The sequence below is a fragment of the Bos mutus genome, chromosome 16 (assembly GCF_027580195.1).
Source record: "Bos mutus isolate GX-2022 chromosome 16, NWIPB_WYAK_1.1, whole genome shotgun sequence".
NCBI lineage: Eukaryota > Metazoa > Chordata > Mammalia > Artiodactyla > Bovidae > Bos > Bos mutus.
This window is the reverse complement of record NC_091632.1, coordinates 34,102,293-34,119,658: the sequence shown is the minus strand read 5'-3', so window position 1 is coordinate 34,119,658 and position 17,366 is coordinate 34,102,293. Positions and strand designations below refer to the sequence as shown.

The 17,366-nt window shown below is 41.2% G+C and overlaps 1 protein-coding gene and 1 non-coding gene across 3 annotated transcripts in view; both read right to left on the bottom strand.

Annotated features, from left to right (window-relative positions):
• DNAJC16 (DnaJ heat shock protein family (Hsp40) member C16) overlaps positions 1–16,153 on the bottom strand; it is a 39,688-nt gene extending 23,535 nt beyond the window's left edge. Inside the window, exons 1-4 of one of the 2 annotated variants that reach the window (XM_005888878.3) lie at positions 15,837–16,153; positions 13,470–13,654; positions 9,015–9,081; positions 7,377–7,716 (exon numbers count right to left, since the gene is read on the bottom strand). In XM_005888878.3, the coding sequence (XP_005888940.2) occupies positions 7,377–7,716; positions 9,015–9,081; positions 13,470–13,636 (574 nt within the window). In that variant the 5' untranslated portion in view covers positions 13,637–13,654; positions 15,837–16,153. The other variant, XM_070384963.1, reaches the window with a different exon arrangement.
• Positions 1,351–1,422, bottom strand: TRNAE-UUC (transfer RNA glutamic acid (anticodon UUC)). The gene has a single exon. It is a non-coding gene; the product is annotated as a tRNA-Glu (tRNA).
• Positions 16,154–17,366: the final 1,213 nt, after the last annotated feature.

Here is a 17,366-nt window from a genome sequence, read left to right as displayed (position 1 = left end):
GTCAGAAAAGTTGGCAGCACGGTTTTCTCCCTGAGATTCAGGCTGGGAAATGACTGTGATGACTGGTGATGACTTAGTCTCTGAATCACAGTGCACAACAGTGTTTATGACTCCTCTTGCCTTCAAACTCTCTGCACTCCAACGTTCTGGGTTCATAAAGCAAGCTCAGCTGGGCCAACAGAAGCGCAGCTCATCTATTCTTATCTTGAGTCAGCATAACCTGGCTGGATGACAAGGACACACCAGTCTCTAGACAAATTTGAGTTGCAAATTTAAAAGAAAGGCAAAGTGTATGTCACTTTTTTTCAGAACCATTTGGTTTTTCTATGGATCGATGTTCCTGGCTAATTTGCAGATCCTGGGGAATTAAAATATAAATACTTTCTCCTCTTTTTGAGTTTGTAAGAGAGTTTTTTCCGTAAAGTACTAAAGATCTCTACTTTGAGGCATCAAATTATATTTGCTTTTATTATGCCATCTTAAATATGTATCCCATGTTTTAGGGAAATTCTCTCATCTCCCTCTCTCTTGCATACAGATATTCATCTTTCAACTTTTCCATATGCCTAAAGGGATGGTACAGAGCCAACTGGAAGAACACGACACTGTCAAATCTGGCTAAAAACAAATCTGTCGATAAACTACTAAGATGCAAAATGATGTGAAGTAACACAAAATGAAGAACATGGAGTTTCAGTAGGAGAAAATAAAACCAAACTTTAACCAGTACCTAAGCAGACCCTTTTTCTACACAAAAGAAGTTGTCATACACTTAGCTATTTTTAGGAATAACTCCTTGAAAGAGAGAAATTATTCTTTTAAAATAAAAAGTCTCATGGTGGATAAATACTGCATGATCATCCAAATTGGGTTTCCCTAAAATGACATCTGATTTCAAGACACCAATTTTCTTGATACCCTGGTACCTGTTGGCACCTCCCAGGGGGGCACTGTGTATGCCGCGGTGATTCAGGTCTGTCTCTTACATGCGCTTCCTAGGTGTGAGGACTAGGTTTTACTTATTTCTGAGCAGTGCAGCACAGTGGCTAAGTGGTTAAGGTCCATACCTTAACACTGTGGGTTATGAACAGTGTGACCTCACTTGTTCCTTAACCTTCCTGAGCCTCACTTTCCTCATCTGTAAAACAGCATAATCATAGTCTCTCTTTCATTGGGTTACTCTGGGAATAAAGACAATCCACAGTATTTAGCACAATGCAAAATAAGTAAAATGCTAAAAAACAAAACAAGCAAACAAAAAGACTTATTAGTGTAATATAGCACTTGGTCCACTAAGAAAACAGTTTTTTTTTTTTTTTTTGGCTGTGCCATGTGGCTTGCAGGACTTAGTTCCTTGGCCAGGGATTGAACCTGGGCCTTGGCAGTGAAAGTGCCAAGTCCTAACCACTGAACTGCCAGGGTATTCCCAAGACAAATGTCTTAAATGAGAACATGGAATGAATTCCTTATCATTTTCTACTTACTCCTACAGTACTGTACTATTCTGTACTTGCACGTGTGAGGCTGCTGTGAATTTCCTGGGTATCTGTTTTCTCTTCCCAGTACGAGTAAGATCCTCAAGGTCAAGGGCAGAGCTGACTGTTTGTGGGCCTCCCTCCACAGCATGGCTGTCTATAAACGTGGTCTGCCTTTGCACACTAGTTATTACCAAACGGCATGACTGTAGGTTCCACCTCAATAACTACAACAGTTCTTCTCTGGGTGGAACTGTTTCATTTCCTTCATTTACTGCAATTCAGGCATTTTATGTTATTTTGAGATAATGTCCAGGCTTCCCTAGATCACAGTTAATCTTTAAGACTGTCTGCTTTTTCTGTCAACTCAGAATAGAAACATTTTCTGCAGTAACTGTCTTAAAGGATAACACTGCCTTGCTTGGAGTGGCCATGGATATTGTCAGGATCTCATCTCAGTATAACTCAACTGTAACCAAGATCTGCAATGAATCTGAATGATCCAAAGAGGAAAACTAAACTGATCCAATACATTTAGTCAAAATCCGCTTTCTAGGGGACTTGGGAGGTGACATGCAGGAACAGATTAAATACTCTTAAACATTACTTCTATGAATCCAAATCCATCTTCTTCCATCCTTGTCATTTTGAGTCCCGACTTATTAGGATTATTTGTTGTTCAGTTGCTAAGTCATGTTGGACTCTTTGCGACCCATGGACTACAGCATGCTGTCTTCCACTATCTCCTGAAGTTTGCTCAAATTCATGTCCATTGAGTCAGTGATGTATCTAACCATCTTATCCTGTGCCACCCTCTTTTTCTTTTGCCTTCAATCTTTCCCCACATTAGGGTCTTTTCAAATGAGTTGGCTCTTCACATCAGGTGGCCAAAGTATTGGAGCTTCAGTTTTACCATCAAGCCTTCAATGAATATTCAGGGTTGATTTCCTTCAGGACTGACTCATTTGATCTCTAAGCTGTCCAAAGGACTCTCAGGAGTTTTCTCCAGTATCACAATTCAAAAGCATCAATTCTTTGGTGCTCAGCCTTCTTTATGTTTCAACTCTCACATCCATACATGACTACTGGAAAAACTATAGCTTTTGACTATATGGGCCTTTGTTGGCAAAGTGATGTCTTTGCTTTTTAATATGCTGTCTAGGTTTACTGTAGTCTTCCTTCCAAGAAGCAAGCATTTTTTAATTTCATGATTTAAAAATTTCTTAATTTAGGATTATAGAGCACAACAATCCCAAAGGATGGCAAGACCTTCAATCATTACAGATTTAAGGATCCTGAAAAGCAGTAAAGCATCATGTTCACCACGTGGATTACAGAGCCAGTCTCCCTGGGTTTGAATCCCAGCTCTGCCATATACCAACTGTGGGACCTTGGAAGAGGTACCAAAATGAGCCAAATCTCTATAAAAGAGAGATGATGACAGCACTCTCCTCAAATAGTTGTTTATGAGTTGACACTTACATTAGTGCTTGACATACAGTAATAACACAGCTATTGAGACAGTCATTTCCTAGGCAGGTTGATAAGAAGTCTAGGGGTTCCCAAGGAGAGAGGGATCTGGTGTTCTCAAGGAGGAAGAAAGGACAAACTTTTTTGTCCCTCTACATTCCTTAGGATTATATAACAGTAATGTATCCTACCTGAGGACAGTCTCTGGAAAAAACTTTCTGGCTAATCCTATTATCTTAAAATGTAAATTATGGGAGTAGGTTTAGTGAGGTCCTTAGAACCTTCAGACATTCTTTTGATTCACTGTAATAACTAATTAGAGAGTATATAATTCCATTGCTAACACTAGCAAGGGGGTACTCCTTCTGCCTGCTTCTGATGCCTATGTCAGCTTTCTCTATCTCCTTTATACTTTAATAAAACTTTATTACACAAAGCTCTGAGCAATCAAGCCTCGTCTCTAGCGCCAGATTGAATTCTTCTCTGGAGGCCAAGAATCCCAGTGTCTTTTTGTGGTTCAGCAACAATATTTCACTGATTATTATGCTTATATTATTAGTGTCATGTCATCACACTTGGTAGTCCAAACCACAATCATTATTCAGAACAACTTCTCCCAATTCAACTCTTCCCTGTATCCTCTGCCCACCAGTAGCTCAAGTGAGAATGCAGAGTCCACTTTGCCCCCCTCTCTTTTCCTCAGTTCTTACATTCAAATGGTCCCCGGGTGCCAGGTCCTTCTATGATCCTTCCCTTGAAATATCCGATACCTGTTCCCCCTCTGTTCCTACTGACCGAGCTCAGGCCAATAGTTACTGCCTTGCCAGGACTGGTAACCTTGCTGCCTCTATTCTCACCTTCTTTAGTTTGTCCCTCATGCAGCTTGAACAGCTAGCTTTCTAAAGCACAGATCTGATAGGACCATTCTTGGCTCTATTACATACTGTAAAGTAAAGGCCAGCTTCCTTGGCCTGGACTTGAAGGCTTCTTACCACCTGACTTCCAGGTTGCTCCTCCTGCTTTCCCCCCTCTCATCTGCACTCAGTCACCCCCCGCTGCTGGCTCTTTGCTTCCCTGCCTGCATTGTTCCCTCTTGCCTGAGTGTTACTCCACTTCCTGTCCGGTCAGGTAGCACTAGTCGTAAAGAATCCGAGCCTGCCCATGCAGAAGATGCAAGAGACACAGGTTCAATCCCAGGGTTGGGACGATCCCCTAGAGGAGGAAATGGCACCCCACTCCAGTATTCTTGCCTGGAAAATCCCATGGGTAGAGGACCCTGGCGGGCTGCAGTTCATGGGGTCATGAAGAGCTGGACATGATTAAGTGACTGAGTACACAACTTCTAATAATCTTTCAAGAGTTAGCTAAAAATAAGGTAAAATTCAGTGCTTTACAGTCTGTGAGCTATAGAAAACTAACATTTAGAAAAGATTTTTTAAAAGGAATTTACAAAATAGGTGCTTTCAAAAACTTAACGCTGGTAAACCAGAAAACTCAGTTAATCAAAAATTCTCTAAAGCTCATTGATTCAGTTCAGTTCAGTCGCTCAGTCGTGTCTGACTCTTTGCGACCCCATGAACCGCAACACGCCAGGACTCCCTGTCCATCACCAACTCCTGGAGTTTACCCAAATTCATGTCCATTGAGCCGGTGATGCCATCTAACCATCTCATCCTCTGTCATCCCCTTGTCCTCCTGCCTTCAATCTTTCCCAACATCATGGTCTTTTCGAATGAGTCAGCTCTTCGCATCAGGTGGCCAAAATATTGGAGTTTCAGCTTCAACATCAGTCCTTCCAATGAACACTCAGGACTGATTTCCTTAAGGATAGACTGGTTGGATCTCCTTGCAGTCCAAGGGACTCTCAAGAGTCTTCTCCAATACCACAGCTCAAAAGCATCAATTCTTCTGCGCTCAGCTTTCTTTATAGTCCAACTCTCACATCCATACATGACTACTGGAAAAACCATAGCCTTGACTAGATGGACCTTTAAGTATTCAATATGTATCAGGCACTTAATATATGCTTTTCTCATTTAATATTCATAACAATCCTGTTGGTTTGACATTATAACTCCAATTTAGAGCTGAAGAAACTGAGGCTAAGTAATCTGTCCAAGGACACAAAGTGTTATAAATGACACATCTGTGATCTGAAAACTGGTGCATCTGACTCCAAGGCATGTGGTCATGACAGTGATCACTATGCTATGCTGTCTCACGTCCTGTAAGTTCACCTGTTGGCTCTGATCTGACCTTGGTGTACATGCATTACCATTCTAAATTATGCAATGGTCCAGTGTCTATGTTCTGCTCTGGGATCTTTAGGTCAGCTCCTGGACTGAAGAGGTTAAATGGTTTCCAGCACATCACCCCGCATGGCACAAAGTGTGACTGTGTTGTGTGATGAAGAAGCTGTCCAATCTGACAGCTCACCTGGGGCCCTCATTTATTCATCAGGCACCACAGCAAAAATCTGCTGCTCATCACATGTGAGACCACGTGCTAAACCACATGTTCCTCAACTTCTAAGAACTTCTTGATTCCATTGCAGGAAAGCATTATGGCATATCTGAGCACCTGAGTGCCCCTGAACAGCAGGTTGAAATGTTCTCTTTCAGAATAAATGAACTGGTGACTTTCAGTGGTGCATGTTCTCCAGAGCAACCCGGGCCTCTCAGCCCCTCTGGCTGTTAGTCCCTTTCTAGTTACTCAAGAATAGGTCTGCTAGGGCAGGGGTTCCCAATCCCCAGGCCGTGGACTGGTATGAACCGGTACCAATTTGTGGCCTATTAGGAACCAGGCCGCACAGCAGGAGGTGAGCAGTGGGTGAGCAAGCAAGCAAAGCTTCATCTGCATTTATAATCGCTCCCCACTGCTCTCCCATCACCCCCAGATGGGATCATCCAGTTGCAGGAAAACAAGCTCAAAAGTGCACAATAAATGTAATGCCCTTGAATCATCCTGAAACTATCCTCGCTTCTTCTCTCTCAGTCTATGGGAAAACTGTCTGCCATGAAACCAGTCCCTCTTGCCAAAAAGGCTGGGAATCACTGTGCCAGTGACTTCCCTGGTGGTTAAGAATCTGCCTTCCAATGCAGGGGACACAGGTCAGGGAACTAAGATCTCAAATGGCATGGAGCAACTAAGACTGTGCAGGGCAACTACCGAGCTTCCATGCTCTGGAGCCTCCGTGCTGCAACGAAAAGCCCGAGAGCTGCGATTAAGATCCAACACAGCCAAATAAACCCATGTTAAAAAGAAAAAAGACCTGGGCCTTCCCTGGTGGTTCAGTAGTTAAGACTCTGGGTTTCCAATACAGGGATTGTGGGTTCTATCCCTGGTTGGGAAACTAAGATCCCACAAGCCATACTGTGCAGCCAAAAATAAAAAAATAAGTATAAGTAGGCCTGCTAATGCCTATAAAACAGACACACATTTAATTCAGTAATTCCAGCTTTTATGTTATTAAAGTAAATACCCTCCCTGGATAACTAAAATCTTCCTGGAGCTAAGTGATATCTCTGAACAAAAGAAAGGCTAATCTGTGATGGAGAGTGGTAACCTATGAAAATTAGAATATTATTTGTTATAGGCGGAGCTATTTGCCCTGAAAATGCACAGGTTGACCCTCTAATCCCCAGTACTTCTGAATGTGATTATGTTTGGAGATGGGGCCTTTAAAGGGGTAACCGAGTTAAAACGGGGTTTGAGGGAGACCTGAGCTCCATCCCTGGGTTGGGAAGATCCTCTGGAGGAGGGCATGGTAACCCACTCCAGTATTCTTGCCTGGAGAATCCCATGGACAGAGGAGCCTGATGGGCTATAGTCCATGAGGTTGCAAAGAGTTGGACATGACGAGTGACTAACCACAGGGTCATAGAAGGAGAGTATGAGATACCAGACCCAAACACACAGACACAGACGAAGCTGGCTACTTGCAAGCCAATAAGACAGGCTTCACAGGACAGCACACCTGTTGACACCTCGATCTTGAACTTTTAACCTTGAGAACTATGGGAAAATAAATTTCTGCTGTTTCAGCCACCCTGTCTGTGGTATTTTGTTATGGGTCCCCTAGCAAATCAATATATACAGTGAACTCACAAATACCATAAGGATAACCTACCACCACGAAGACTAGTACTTGAGGGCTGCTCTGTTCAACCAATAATTTTGAAGTTTCTCCTCTATATTAGGCCCTCAACTAGATGTCAGGAGACTATACAGACTTCAAGTTAGTAATGCAGAATGAAAGTGGCTTACCCATTTTCTCTCTGAAAATGTGTCCCCGGAAAACCCCAGTCACCATGAATTTCTGAAGAGAAATCGCACTAACTGTTACTTCTCTCCAATATCCCAAGAAATTCAAGAGACATAAAAGTCACCTTCTCTTATATAAATGTCTTCCAAGGAATAAAATGCTCTTACCCAAACCTTCAAGTTCTTGAACTGCTTCTTTCCAGACAGGCTCAATGTGGATACAGCTGAAGCACCAGTCTGAGGTGATCTTAATGAGGTAGGGTTTCTTGAAGCTGTCTGGAACCACTTCATTCACATAGTGTGAAAAGTGCAATAAATACTTCTCATCAATTGAGTCCCGCCGTTCGGAATTAAAAGGGAAGTGAAAAAAAGATTCGTCGAAATAAAAATTCTCGTGGAAGTGGCGGAAGCGATACTCTCGCTGCTGCTGTTGCTTCTGGTAGCCCTGGCTCTCCCCAGCATCTCCATAGTGGTCATAATGTGATCTCTTTTCTTCATTGGAAAGAATCTACAAAGAAAGGGGAAGAAAATAAGAAATCCAGAAAACAAAACAGCAAAAAAAGGGCCACACAAAGGACTTTCCTGTAAACACCTCTGAAGATAAAGGAAGAAAATAAATGTAAAGATACAAAACACAATTTGATATTTTAAATGCAGTCACTCAACATACTGTAAAACTCTTAACAGGAAAATTAAGTATTTCAAGATCAAAATACTTCAACTGTGTAGCTAGCTACTCAGGCTCATCTTGGCTTTAAAGATTCTGAACTATCATAATACTAAACACATCAATAAATCAGAAAACTTTTTTTTTTTTTGCTGTGCCATGGGGCTTGTTGGATCTCAGTTCTCTGACTAGAGACTGAATTCAGGCACTTGGTAGTGAGAGTGTGAAATCCTAACCACTGGATAGACAGGGAAGTCTTAAATTTAACATAACTTTGACCATTAGGGCTCAGCCATGAGAATGTTGACTTAGTCATATCATCTAAGTTGCAATAATTCATTCAAACAAATGCATGAAAAGTTGTGAACACCAAAAAGTAGCCATAGGGTTGAATTCTGTGATTGTATGTTAGCTGACTCTTACTGAGAAATAACTTTGAAGTCTAATTCAAGAACCTATTTTAGGATGAAGCATCATTCCATGAGCTAAGCACTTTCTGTTGAAGAACATTACTTAACACAAATCAGGAAGCCATGGATTTATCTTTCTTACATATTCCACACCAACTTACTTAAGCTGATACGTTGGAAAACTGTTAAAAACCTCGTGTTTAAATGTATTTGTAACCTTGAGTCACTTTAATAAATACAGGCAAACTGGTCTATGTTTCTTTAATGTAAGTTTCTAGTATGCATATGTGCTCAGTCACTAAGTCATGTCCGACTCTTTGCAACCCCATGAACTGTAGGCCACCAGGCTCCTTGTGTCCATGGGATTCTCCAGGCAAGAACAGTGGAGTGGGTTGCTGTTTCCTCTTCCAGGGGAATCTTCTCGACCCAGGAATCAAACCCGAATCTCCTGTGCTGCCAAATTGAGTATGTAACATAAGGAAGTAGACACTCAAGGTTACTCTAAAATGTCAATGAAAGCCTTTAAAATAGCGCAGTTTCTCCAAGAGCAGAGTGTGTAGGCACTGGTTTCAACAAATTGGATGTGGTCAAAAATGCTGTCTCTACCACTACCTAGACTGGGTCAAGGGCACAGGGAACATACCCTTTCCAAGAGGACTTTACAAAACTGATTATCTAAGATAAATTTTACAAAAGCCAAAAGAAGCATCACAAAGTTTGACACGATACCTCGTAAGCCTTGCTAATTTGAATGAACTTGTCTTCTGCTCCAGGATCTTTGTTTTTGTCAGGATGCCTGAAACACAAATGGGCAGGTGGTGAAGGTGGATTTAATGTTTATACGTGGTTAATTAACATCCTTGTACACAGAGTTCACTACATTAGAGGCAAATGGAAGGGCATTTTGCTAGAACAGTTCCTTAAAAATAAGTGGGAGAAGCAATTAGTCGCTTCACATGACTACAGTAAATGAAACTGTGAAACAGGCCATTTCTTCCCACAGTGCTTTAGCCGGACACATTTTCAAAGCACCAGACAGTGTTCCAGGCTTTCACTGAGGAAGAGTGGAATGTGTATCTGTCTTTACGCTGCTCCTGAACACTGCTGGAGCCCAAGGCTGAGGTCACTTATTAGTAAGAACCAACTTCGTTTCCCAGGATGGCAGCATTTCATCCCAATGTTAGAATGATATCAATGTAGGTTCTTCTGACAACTCAGGTGGACAAAGCAGTTTTTAGGATACTCCATGAATCTGTTTAGTAATAACCATGTTCCAAACAGTATCTTGTTGCTGATGCTCAAATTAGAACATTTTAATTTTCAATATTATCCTGGTTATTCCATTCTGCTTCATTGCCTTTTATTTACAAATGGGTAATGATTTCAAGGTCACATGTTTTAAAAATGTGAGGAAAGTCTACAGTTTACGCAAAGTGATTTCAACTAATATTGGAACTAACATTTGCTATTATACACAGCTGGCAATTAACTGTATCTATCTTGCTGTCATATATTATTCTGTAATATTCTTACATTTACCAATTTCAGCTTTGGCGATTTTAAAGTCTTGGAAAGTAGGGGCCGGGTTTTACTTCCTTAGAACTCTCTAACATCTAAATTAGTGTTTTATACCAACTGATTTTTCAATGTTCATTTTATTAAGAGATTCTATTTCAGAGCTTATTTTTTTAATAATCACTACTGCTAACTTCTAGTAAATTTCTTCTAGCAAAGGTTCTGGAAAGAGAAACAATCCACTGGGAAGCAAATGACTACTAAAAACAGTACCAAGTACATTTGAATAAAGAAATTTACAACTTGACTAACTTATTCTAGCAGGAACATATTTGAATTATAATATTCTGACTTCTCTAAAAATAAAGGAACTTCAAATTGTTGGCTGGTGAATTTAAACATTGTTCCTCCCTTGAGTATTTAATCCTGTTATGAATATTAGTGCGAAAAAAACTCAGCTAAATGTGATGAAAATAATGATTTAAGGAAACAAGATGGTGGTTCCAAAATATGTTTCCGGATGACCAAAGGAAAAAAGAAAAGCGCTTTCAATATTCAAACTTAGGCCAAAGGCTAAGAGGATAAAAATCATGCAATTGCACAAATGTGGATTTAACATACAGAACTCGGTAGGCAGGGGAAGAGAAGGGAAGAAGGGGCTTTTAAGGAGATTGAACCGAAGAGAGAGTATTGGGGGCTGGATTAAAACCACAGATCCTGAAACAGAGAAAGCCAAGGCCCAAGGACAGGCAGGAAACCACAAGACAGTTTCAGCTTATAAGGAATATTTTCCTGATTATGGGAAAATACTGCAAAGTTGAAAACATTTAGAAAAGGATAAATTCATCTCTAGGAAAGCACCATCCAATGCTATGTTCAGTGTATAAGCAATACTTAAGACTACAATATAATGAAAGTGAAAGTGTTAGTCACTCAGTCATGTCTGACTCTTTGTGACCCCATGGACTGTAGCCCACCAGGTTCCTCTGTCCACAGAATTCTCCAGACAAGAATACTGGAGTGGGTTGCCATTCCCTTCTCCAGGGGATCTTCCTGACCCAGGGACTGAACCTCAATCTCCTGCATTGCAGGCACATTCTTTACTGTCTGAGCCACCAGGAAAGCCCACAATACAATATGCAACTTTTAAATTTCAAAGCAAAGAAAATTTTGTATTTGGTATCCATTTGGCATCTACCAATAGGGAATAAAAACGATGGTGCTACCTTTAAGGGAATAAAAACGAAGATAGAAAAAAATAATAAAGTATCAGACAAATCGATTTACTGTTTAGGGGACTGACCATGTTTTACCCATTTGCTTCAAATCAAATTTTATGATGCCTTTTTCTTGGGGTTGGAGGAGTTATTTTGTCAATGTAGGTGACACAAGAAAAGTACTTATGATAAAACAATTATTGGAAGAGAAATGTCATTTTTCTGAGATTAAAAAGGAATTTAAAATGGTTTCACCAAGCAAAGAGAAAGCTCTTGAACAGGGTAAGCATTAATCGCTCAGTTGTGTTTGACTCTTTGCAGCCCCATAGATTATAGCCCATCAGGCTCCTCTGTCTAAGTGATTCTGCAAGCAAGAAAACTGGAGTAGGTAGCCCCCCTACTCCAGGGGATCTTCCCGACCCAGGGATAGAACCTGCATCTCCTGTACTGCAGGAAGATTCTTTACCACTGAGCCACCAGGGAAGCCCTGAGCAGGGTAAGAAATACTATTAAGTGATAAAACAGCAGAGGAAAACTACAAATCGAATTCAATAATTAACCATTCCCCATGGAGTAGCTCATTCTGAAAAGTCAAACAAGGAAACTGCTATTTTTCAGTGTACAAGTGACCCTTGAACAACACGGGGGCTCAGATGAACTGCACAGTTCAAACCTATGTTGTTTGAGGGTCAACTGGATATGAAACTACTATGAAATGAAACAAACAGTTTCAATGATAAAATATTACCAGAACCTAAAAAGCAGAAAATACTAGTACAGTGAAAATATAAGGGTAAAGTAAAATTGTAGACTTTCACTAGATGATAGTTTGTTTATATGTATGGTGACATAATACTCCTAAAGAGAATCTAATTAAGGAAGTGAAGCATATGATTCATTTAATTAATATTGTAACAACTTTTTCAGCTCTGGAAGACAGAAAAGTCCAAGCTATACATTTTAATAGGATCCATAAAACCAAGCTATCATTTTTGCTTTTAAAATTTTGTTAAAGGCTATACCCTATCAAAAAGAATGTTGCTACCTTATGACTTAATCGTAGATTTATGTATTTTGCTTTAAATACAAAGAGGCAGGAGACTGAAATGATGTAGTAAAGAAAGTGACTTTGCTGTGGAGTCCCTGGAGTCTGGCCACGCACAATCAGAGACTTCATTTTTAGTATCCAATTCTGGGTATCTCATGATATGAATATGGTCTAAAATGGTTAGATATTCAAAACATTCAAAAGTATATTTTAAACTACGTTTCACCTTTATCACCACCAACTGGATACTAAGATGCACTTCTCACTGAAGAATAATGGTAACAGGCAGAGTCAGGCACAGCCTGTGTTGTCATCTGCACGTGGCAGCTCTGCTGCTGTGTTAACTTCCTACCCACCCAGACTAACCCACTCACTCTCACTTCTGCCCAGATGGGCAAGTGATTAAAGAACAAAACAGCAATAAACCTGCTGGTGCAGAAGGTCAACCTGCGGAACCCAGAGGTAATACAGACTTCCCAACTCTGAGCCTAGTTGCTCACCCAAAAAACAGGGACAGCAATAACTGCCCTCATGGGGGTAATTATAAGGCTTAAATGAGATAAAACAGTATAGAACCTGGAGCCTAGCACACAGTTGGTGCGTGATGATGGCTCCCATCCCTAACTTTCTTTACTCGGTTGGTTCACCCAGCTTTTGTCACCTGTGTCTTCACTGTCCCTTCCTTCCCCTGTGGCTCCCCTCCAACTATATAATCCATCATTTCTACTCTGTCATGTCCACGGCACTGATAATGTTTGTCCAAAATAAGCTTTAAATTCATTGCTTTTCTGCTAAATCACAAACACTGGCATATTCCCTAGCATACACAACATCTACAGGTAAAAATTAAGACTTTTCTATATGATAATTTTTTTAAGTAATGTACTCAGTTCCTGAATATTCTCTTTAAATTGAGAGCAAAAAGCTTTTACTATAAAAAAAATTTTTTTAAGCTTAGAAATCAATCTAGAGAATAGGACTGGGTAGTGTTCCCTTTAGCAATGATACTCATGAAGAGTTACTTTATGCATAACGTATCATGGGAAGGGCAGCTTATCTATTGTTGATTATATATATGTACATATAATTTATATATATATTAAAATGTATTTATTAATGAAAGTTCCTCCTACTTACTGTAATATTAAATAAGCAAATAGTATCAAGGCAATTCTTTAAGCCAAAGAATTCCTAAAAGGGGTTTCATAGTAACTGGGCTTTGGATTCTAAAAAATTATAGAATAACATGAATATACGTTCTCCCATATGAAATATGTGACACAAACATATATATTTAATGAACACAGAAACAGAGACAAATAAAAGCTAACCATAATTTAGGCTTCATTCTCCTGCTAAAACTGCTTAGCTTATTTTAAACTTCTATTTCTTTGTTTCACATACCATTCCCGGGCGAGCTTCTTATAAGCCTTTTTAATATCAGCCTGACTGGCTGTTCGGCTGACCCCTAGGACTCTGTATGGGTCAAAATCCAACGCAGACAGAATTTGCAGGATCAGAACCAGAACTATCAAGAATTGCCAGGAAATGCCCAACTTTTTCACTTCCATTTCTCTTCCTTTCCAGAGCTGAAATGATTGAAGAGGCAATAAGTTTCAGTGGTAGAAATCTGGACAGTCTGATTTTTTATGTAAAGGTATAAGATGTATAGATGAAAAACAAAACAAAGGTATTTTGCAGGAAAAGTACCAAGCTGTTTGACCCCATCTTCTTAAATGAACACCCTTGCTACTGTTTTTGAATATCACAAATAAGAACTATTACAGACGAAGAGACGAGCAATAAGATAGCAACTCTCCAAAATCCTTGGATTAGAATGAAAACAAATGAGATGAAGAAATAATAAGCAAATGCAAGAAAACATACATAGGGAAATCTAGGCAACTACATGTCTAACACACTATTTCACATATTATGACAGTAACAGTTTAATCTTTATTTATTTACAAAATTTCTTTGGCCACATCACACAGTATGTAGGATTAGCTCCCTAACCAGGGATGGAACCTGCACCCCATGCAAAGGAAACATAGAGCCTTAACCACTGGACCAACGGGGAAGTTGTCTGACAATAATAGTTTAAACCTAAAATACGTGGTTAGAGAATCCCTTACTGAGCACTTGCTAAATAAATTCATGAAATTGTAAGATTTACTATATGCAAAACTACAAAATAAGATAGTTGTGATGTTCTCGGGAGTTAAATAAGTACAAGGATGAAAGTGAAATACTCTTAAAATAAAACTGGAGTTACATAAAAAAAACAAAAACAAAAAAAAACTGGAGTTACAACTTCACATGCCCCAATTCTACTGTCACCATGTCCATTCAAACAGGAAAACAGGAAGCTGTCTTTAATCACTAGCAATACTGTAATTATAAGTGGAGACCTCAGATGAAAAAAAGTGGTGAGAAGAGTTTTAGTTTGCCATCAGAGGGGCATTAATGGCAAAGATGGTAGACCAGGTATGGTCTTCAAATGTTAAAGCTCCATCTCCGCTGAGGGTAGTGACTGAATTCACTGTGGATTTTGGAAGTAATCCTGTCAAGTTAACAAGGTAGTGCTCCATTGCACGGACATATTTTCACTCCAGGATCATGATCTTTGTGATATCACACAATGATTTTTCAAAGGTCATATTTATCTTGTGTGTGAAAGTTGCTCAGTCCTGTCCCAACTCTGTGACTCCATGGACTATACAGTCCATGGAATTCTCCAGGGGATCTTCTCAACCAAGTGATGGAACTCAGGTCTCCCGCATTGCAGGCAGATTCTTCAACATCTGGGCCATCAGGGAAGCCCCATATTTATCTTAGGTTCTCACAAATCACTAACATCTTAAGGATCAAGCATCTAATGTGATATCTTATTTAAGGGAGGCAAAGCTCTAACAGTGTGGATTCTGACAAGTGGGAGTCTGAATGCTATCTCGGAGTCTTCACCAGACTAATCTGATGGCCACTGTTTAGGACTGAAAGCACGCTGAATAAAACCCTTAAACAAAAAGAAGCTTCTTATTTGTTAAGGCAACCTATAACCTAGTCTGTCGTACAAAATACACATAAAAAACCTAAAAACTGAGAAGGCGATGTAGCTATTAGTTAAGCACATAGACTCTGGAATCAGACTAACATTGGGATCTATCTGTCCTCCATCGCTTTATGACCTTGGACACATAACTTAAAACTTGCTAAGCCTCAGTGTCCTCCTTCATAAAATGGGTGAAAATAATACCACCTTGAAAGGCTCGACATGGGAGTTAAACGGTAAAGGATTTACTGAGCACGGGGTCAGCAGCCAATAAGCGGTATTTATTACCATTATTTTTTCTACCATGCAGTGCAACCAGTGCCTTATTCAACTGTGTCAGTCGCCTCCACTTAGAGAGCCCAAGTGCCGGGGCGCTGTGTTCTTTTGCTGACAGCTCGACCGTGCCAGCCTCAGGAGAGGAAACAACCTGCCCAACAGGTAGGTATCGCCCTCGGGCAGTATCCCCAGGACCAGGCAGACGCTCCCAGAGACATGCTTAGGTCTGAGCCCCGCCTCGAGCTCCCGCCGAACGTCGCAACCCTCCAGGAGACAGCCGCATCCCTCGCCGCCCCCGAGAGCCCTGGGTCTGGCCCTATCGGCTCCGGGTTCTCCCCGGGCCCAGCGGGGACCCGGAACGAGGAAGAACTGACTGGAGGTCCCTGAGCCTGCCCGGCCCCGCCGCGTCCGCGGCTCCGCGCGTCACGCCGGGAAGGAGTTACCGGGAAAGGGCACCGGCCTAACCGGCTGCAGCGTCCGTGCTCCAGTTAGTCCGCCGGGCCGGGAGCCTCCGGTCCACACCAGCGCTCGCCGGGGCCTGGGGAGGGGAAAAGAGAAGGAACGAGCCGGAGGGTAGTCACGTGATACTTAAAGGCCCGGTGCACCAAAGGCGAGGACAGTACAAGTCGAGGTCTTCTACTCTGTGAATCTGTTTTGACCCTTGCCACCCGCCGTCTGCGCGTGGACCTGGCACGGTTGCCATAGGAACGAGGAGCGCTCTCCGGCGGGATCCAAAGGGAAGGTGGTGGTCAAGGAGGCCGAAACGTGCCTCCTAGAGAGGCAAAGTCGCGATGCATGATGGGATGCCAAAAGACCTCCCCGATTCAGGGAGGAGTTTCCACCTCTACCAGGAGATGGCCCTTGTCTAGCAGCAGTTGCTAGGGTGGGGAAGCTATCGCTGTTCCCTAGTCTCTTTAACCCTATTCTTAGACTCTGAGAGCGTCAGAGTTGGAAGGGACCTTAGGGATCGTTTCTAGTTCAACTCCTCTGTATTCTGATGGAGCAGACTGAGGCCCAGAGAAGGGTAGAGACTTGCCCAAAAAGCGATTTCCACTTTAGATAATGTGCTAGATCCTGTCCTAACCACGGGAAAAGGATATGTGTGTGGTGATGCTGGGTGGGGAGGGCGATGGGGGAGAAGCACAAGTAAATGTGATAAGCTTTCCGTGAGCCAATGACATAGATTCCTTGGGGATATAAAGAAAGATTTTATATTCTCCTGCCTTGCTTATTTACACTTTATTTCCTTTGCATTCATCACGATCTAACATACTATATCTTTCATTTATTTATGCTGTTTATCACCTGTCTCCTCCTACTGGAATATAAGCACCTAAAAGCAGGACTTTTAAAGTCTCTTTTGTTCACCTCTATATTCTTCGTGCCTCTACAGACCTTGGCATAGATAGGATCTCAGTAAATATTCTTGGAATAAATGAGTGAATGGGGTTGAAGTTTAGCTGCTCAAGAGAATATATTCTAAAGTAGATTCCCAGTTGCGAGTGGACTTTGAGTTGGGTTGGGATTTAAACCTCTACCACTACTACCTCTGTGATCTTGAATGGTGACTTCACTTCCTAGAGCCCCAGCGTCCATGTCTGAAAAACAGGGGAAAAGAGTCTCATCTCCCTGTAGGATTGTAGTCAGGGAGAAATTAGATAATACAATGTAAAATGGCTTGCACAATGCTGGGACTTAGCAATTGCTCAACAAACAGCGATTTTTTTCATATTTTTATGTTGTTTGTGAGAAGGTTTTTTAAAATATTGAAATATAGTTGACGTATGAGCAATTTTTAAAATGAGGAAATGAGCCGTACAAACTGGTAATTCAGGGGACAAGATTTCTGCTCGTTTTTTCCTTTGTGGGAGGTGCTAGGGTGGGAGGGAAGAAGGGAATGGAGGACTGTACGGTGGGTTTGGTTGGATCGGACAAGTTTGGAACAGTAAACAGTAAACAAAGAGATCCCGGCA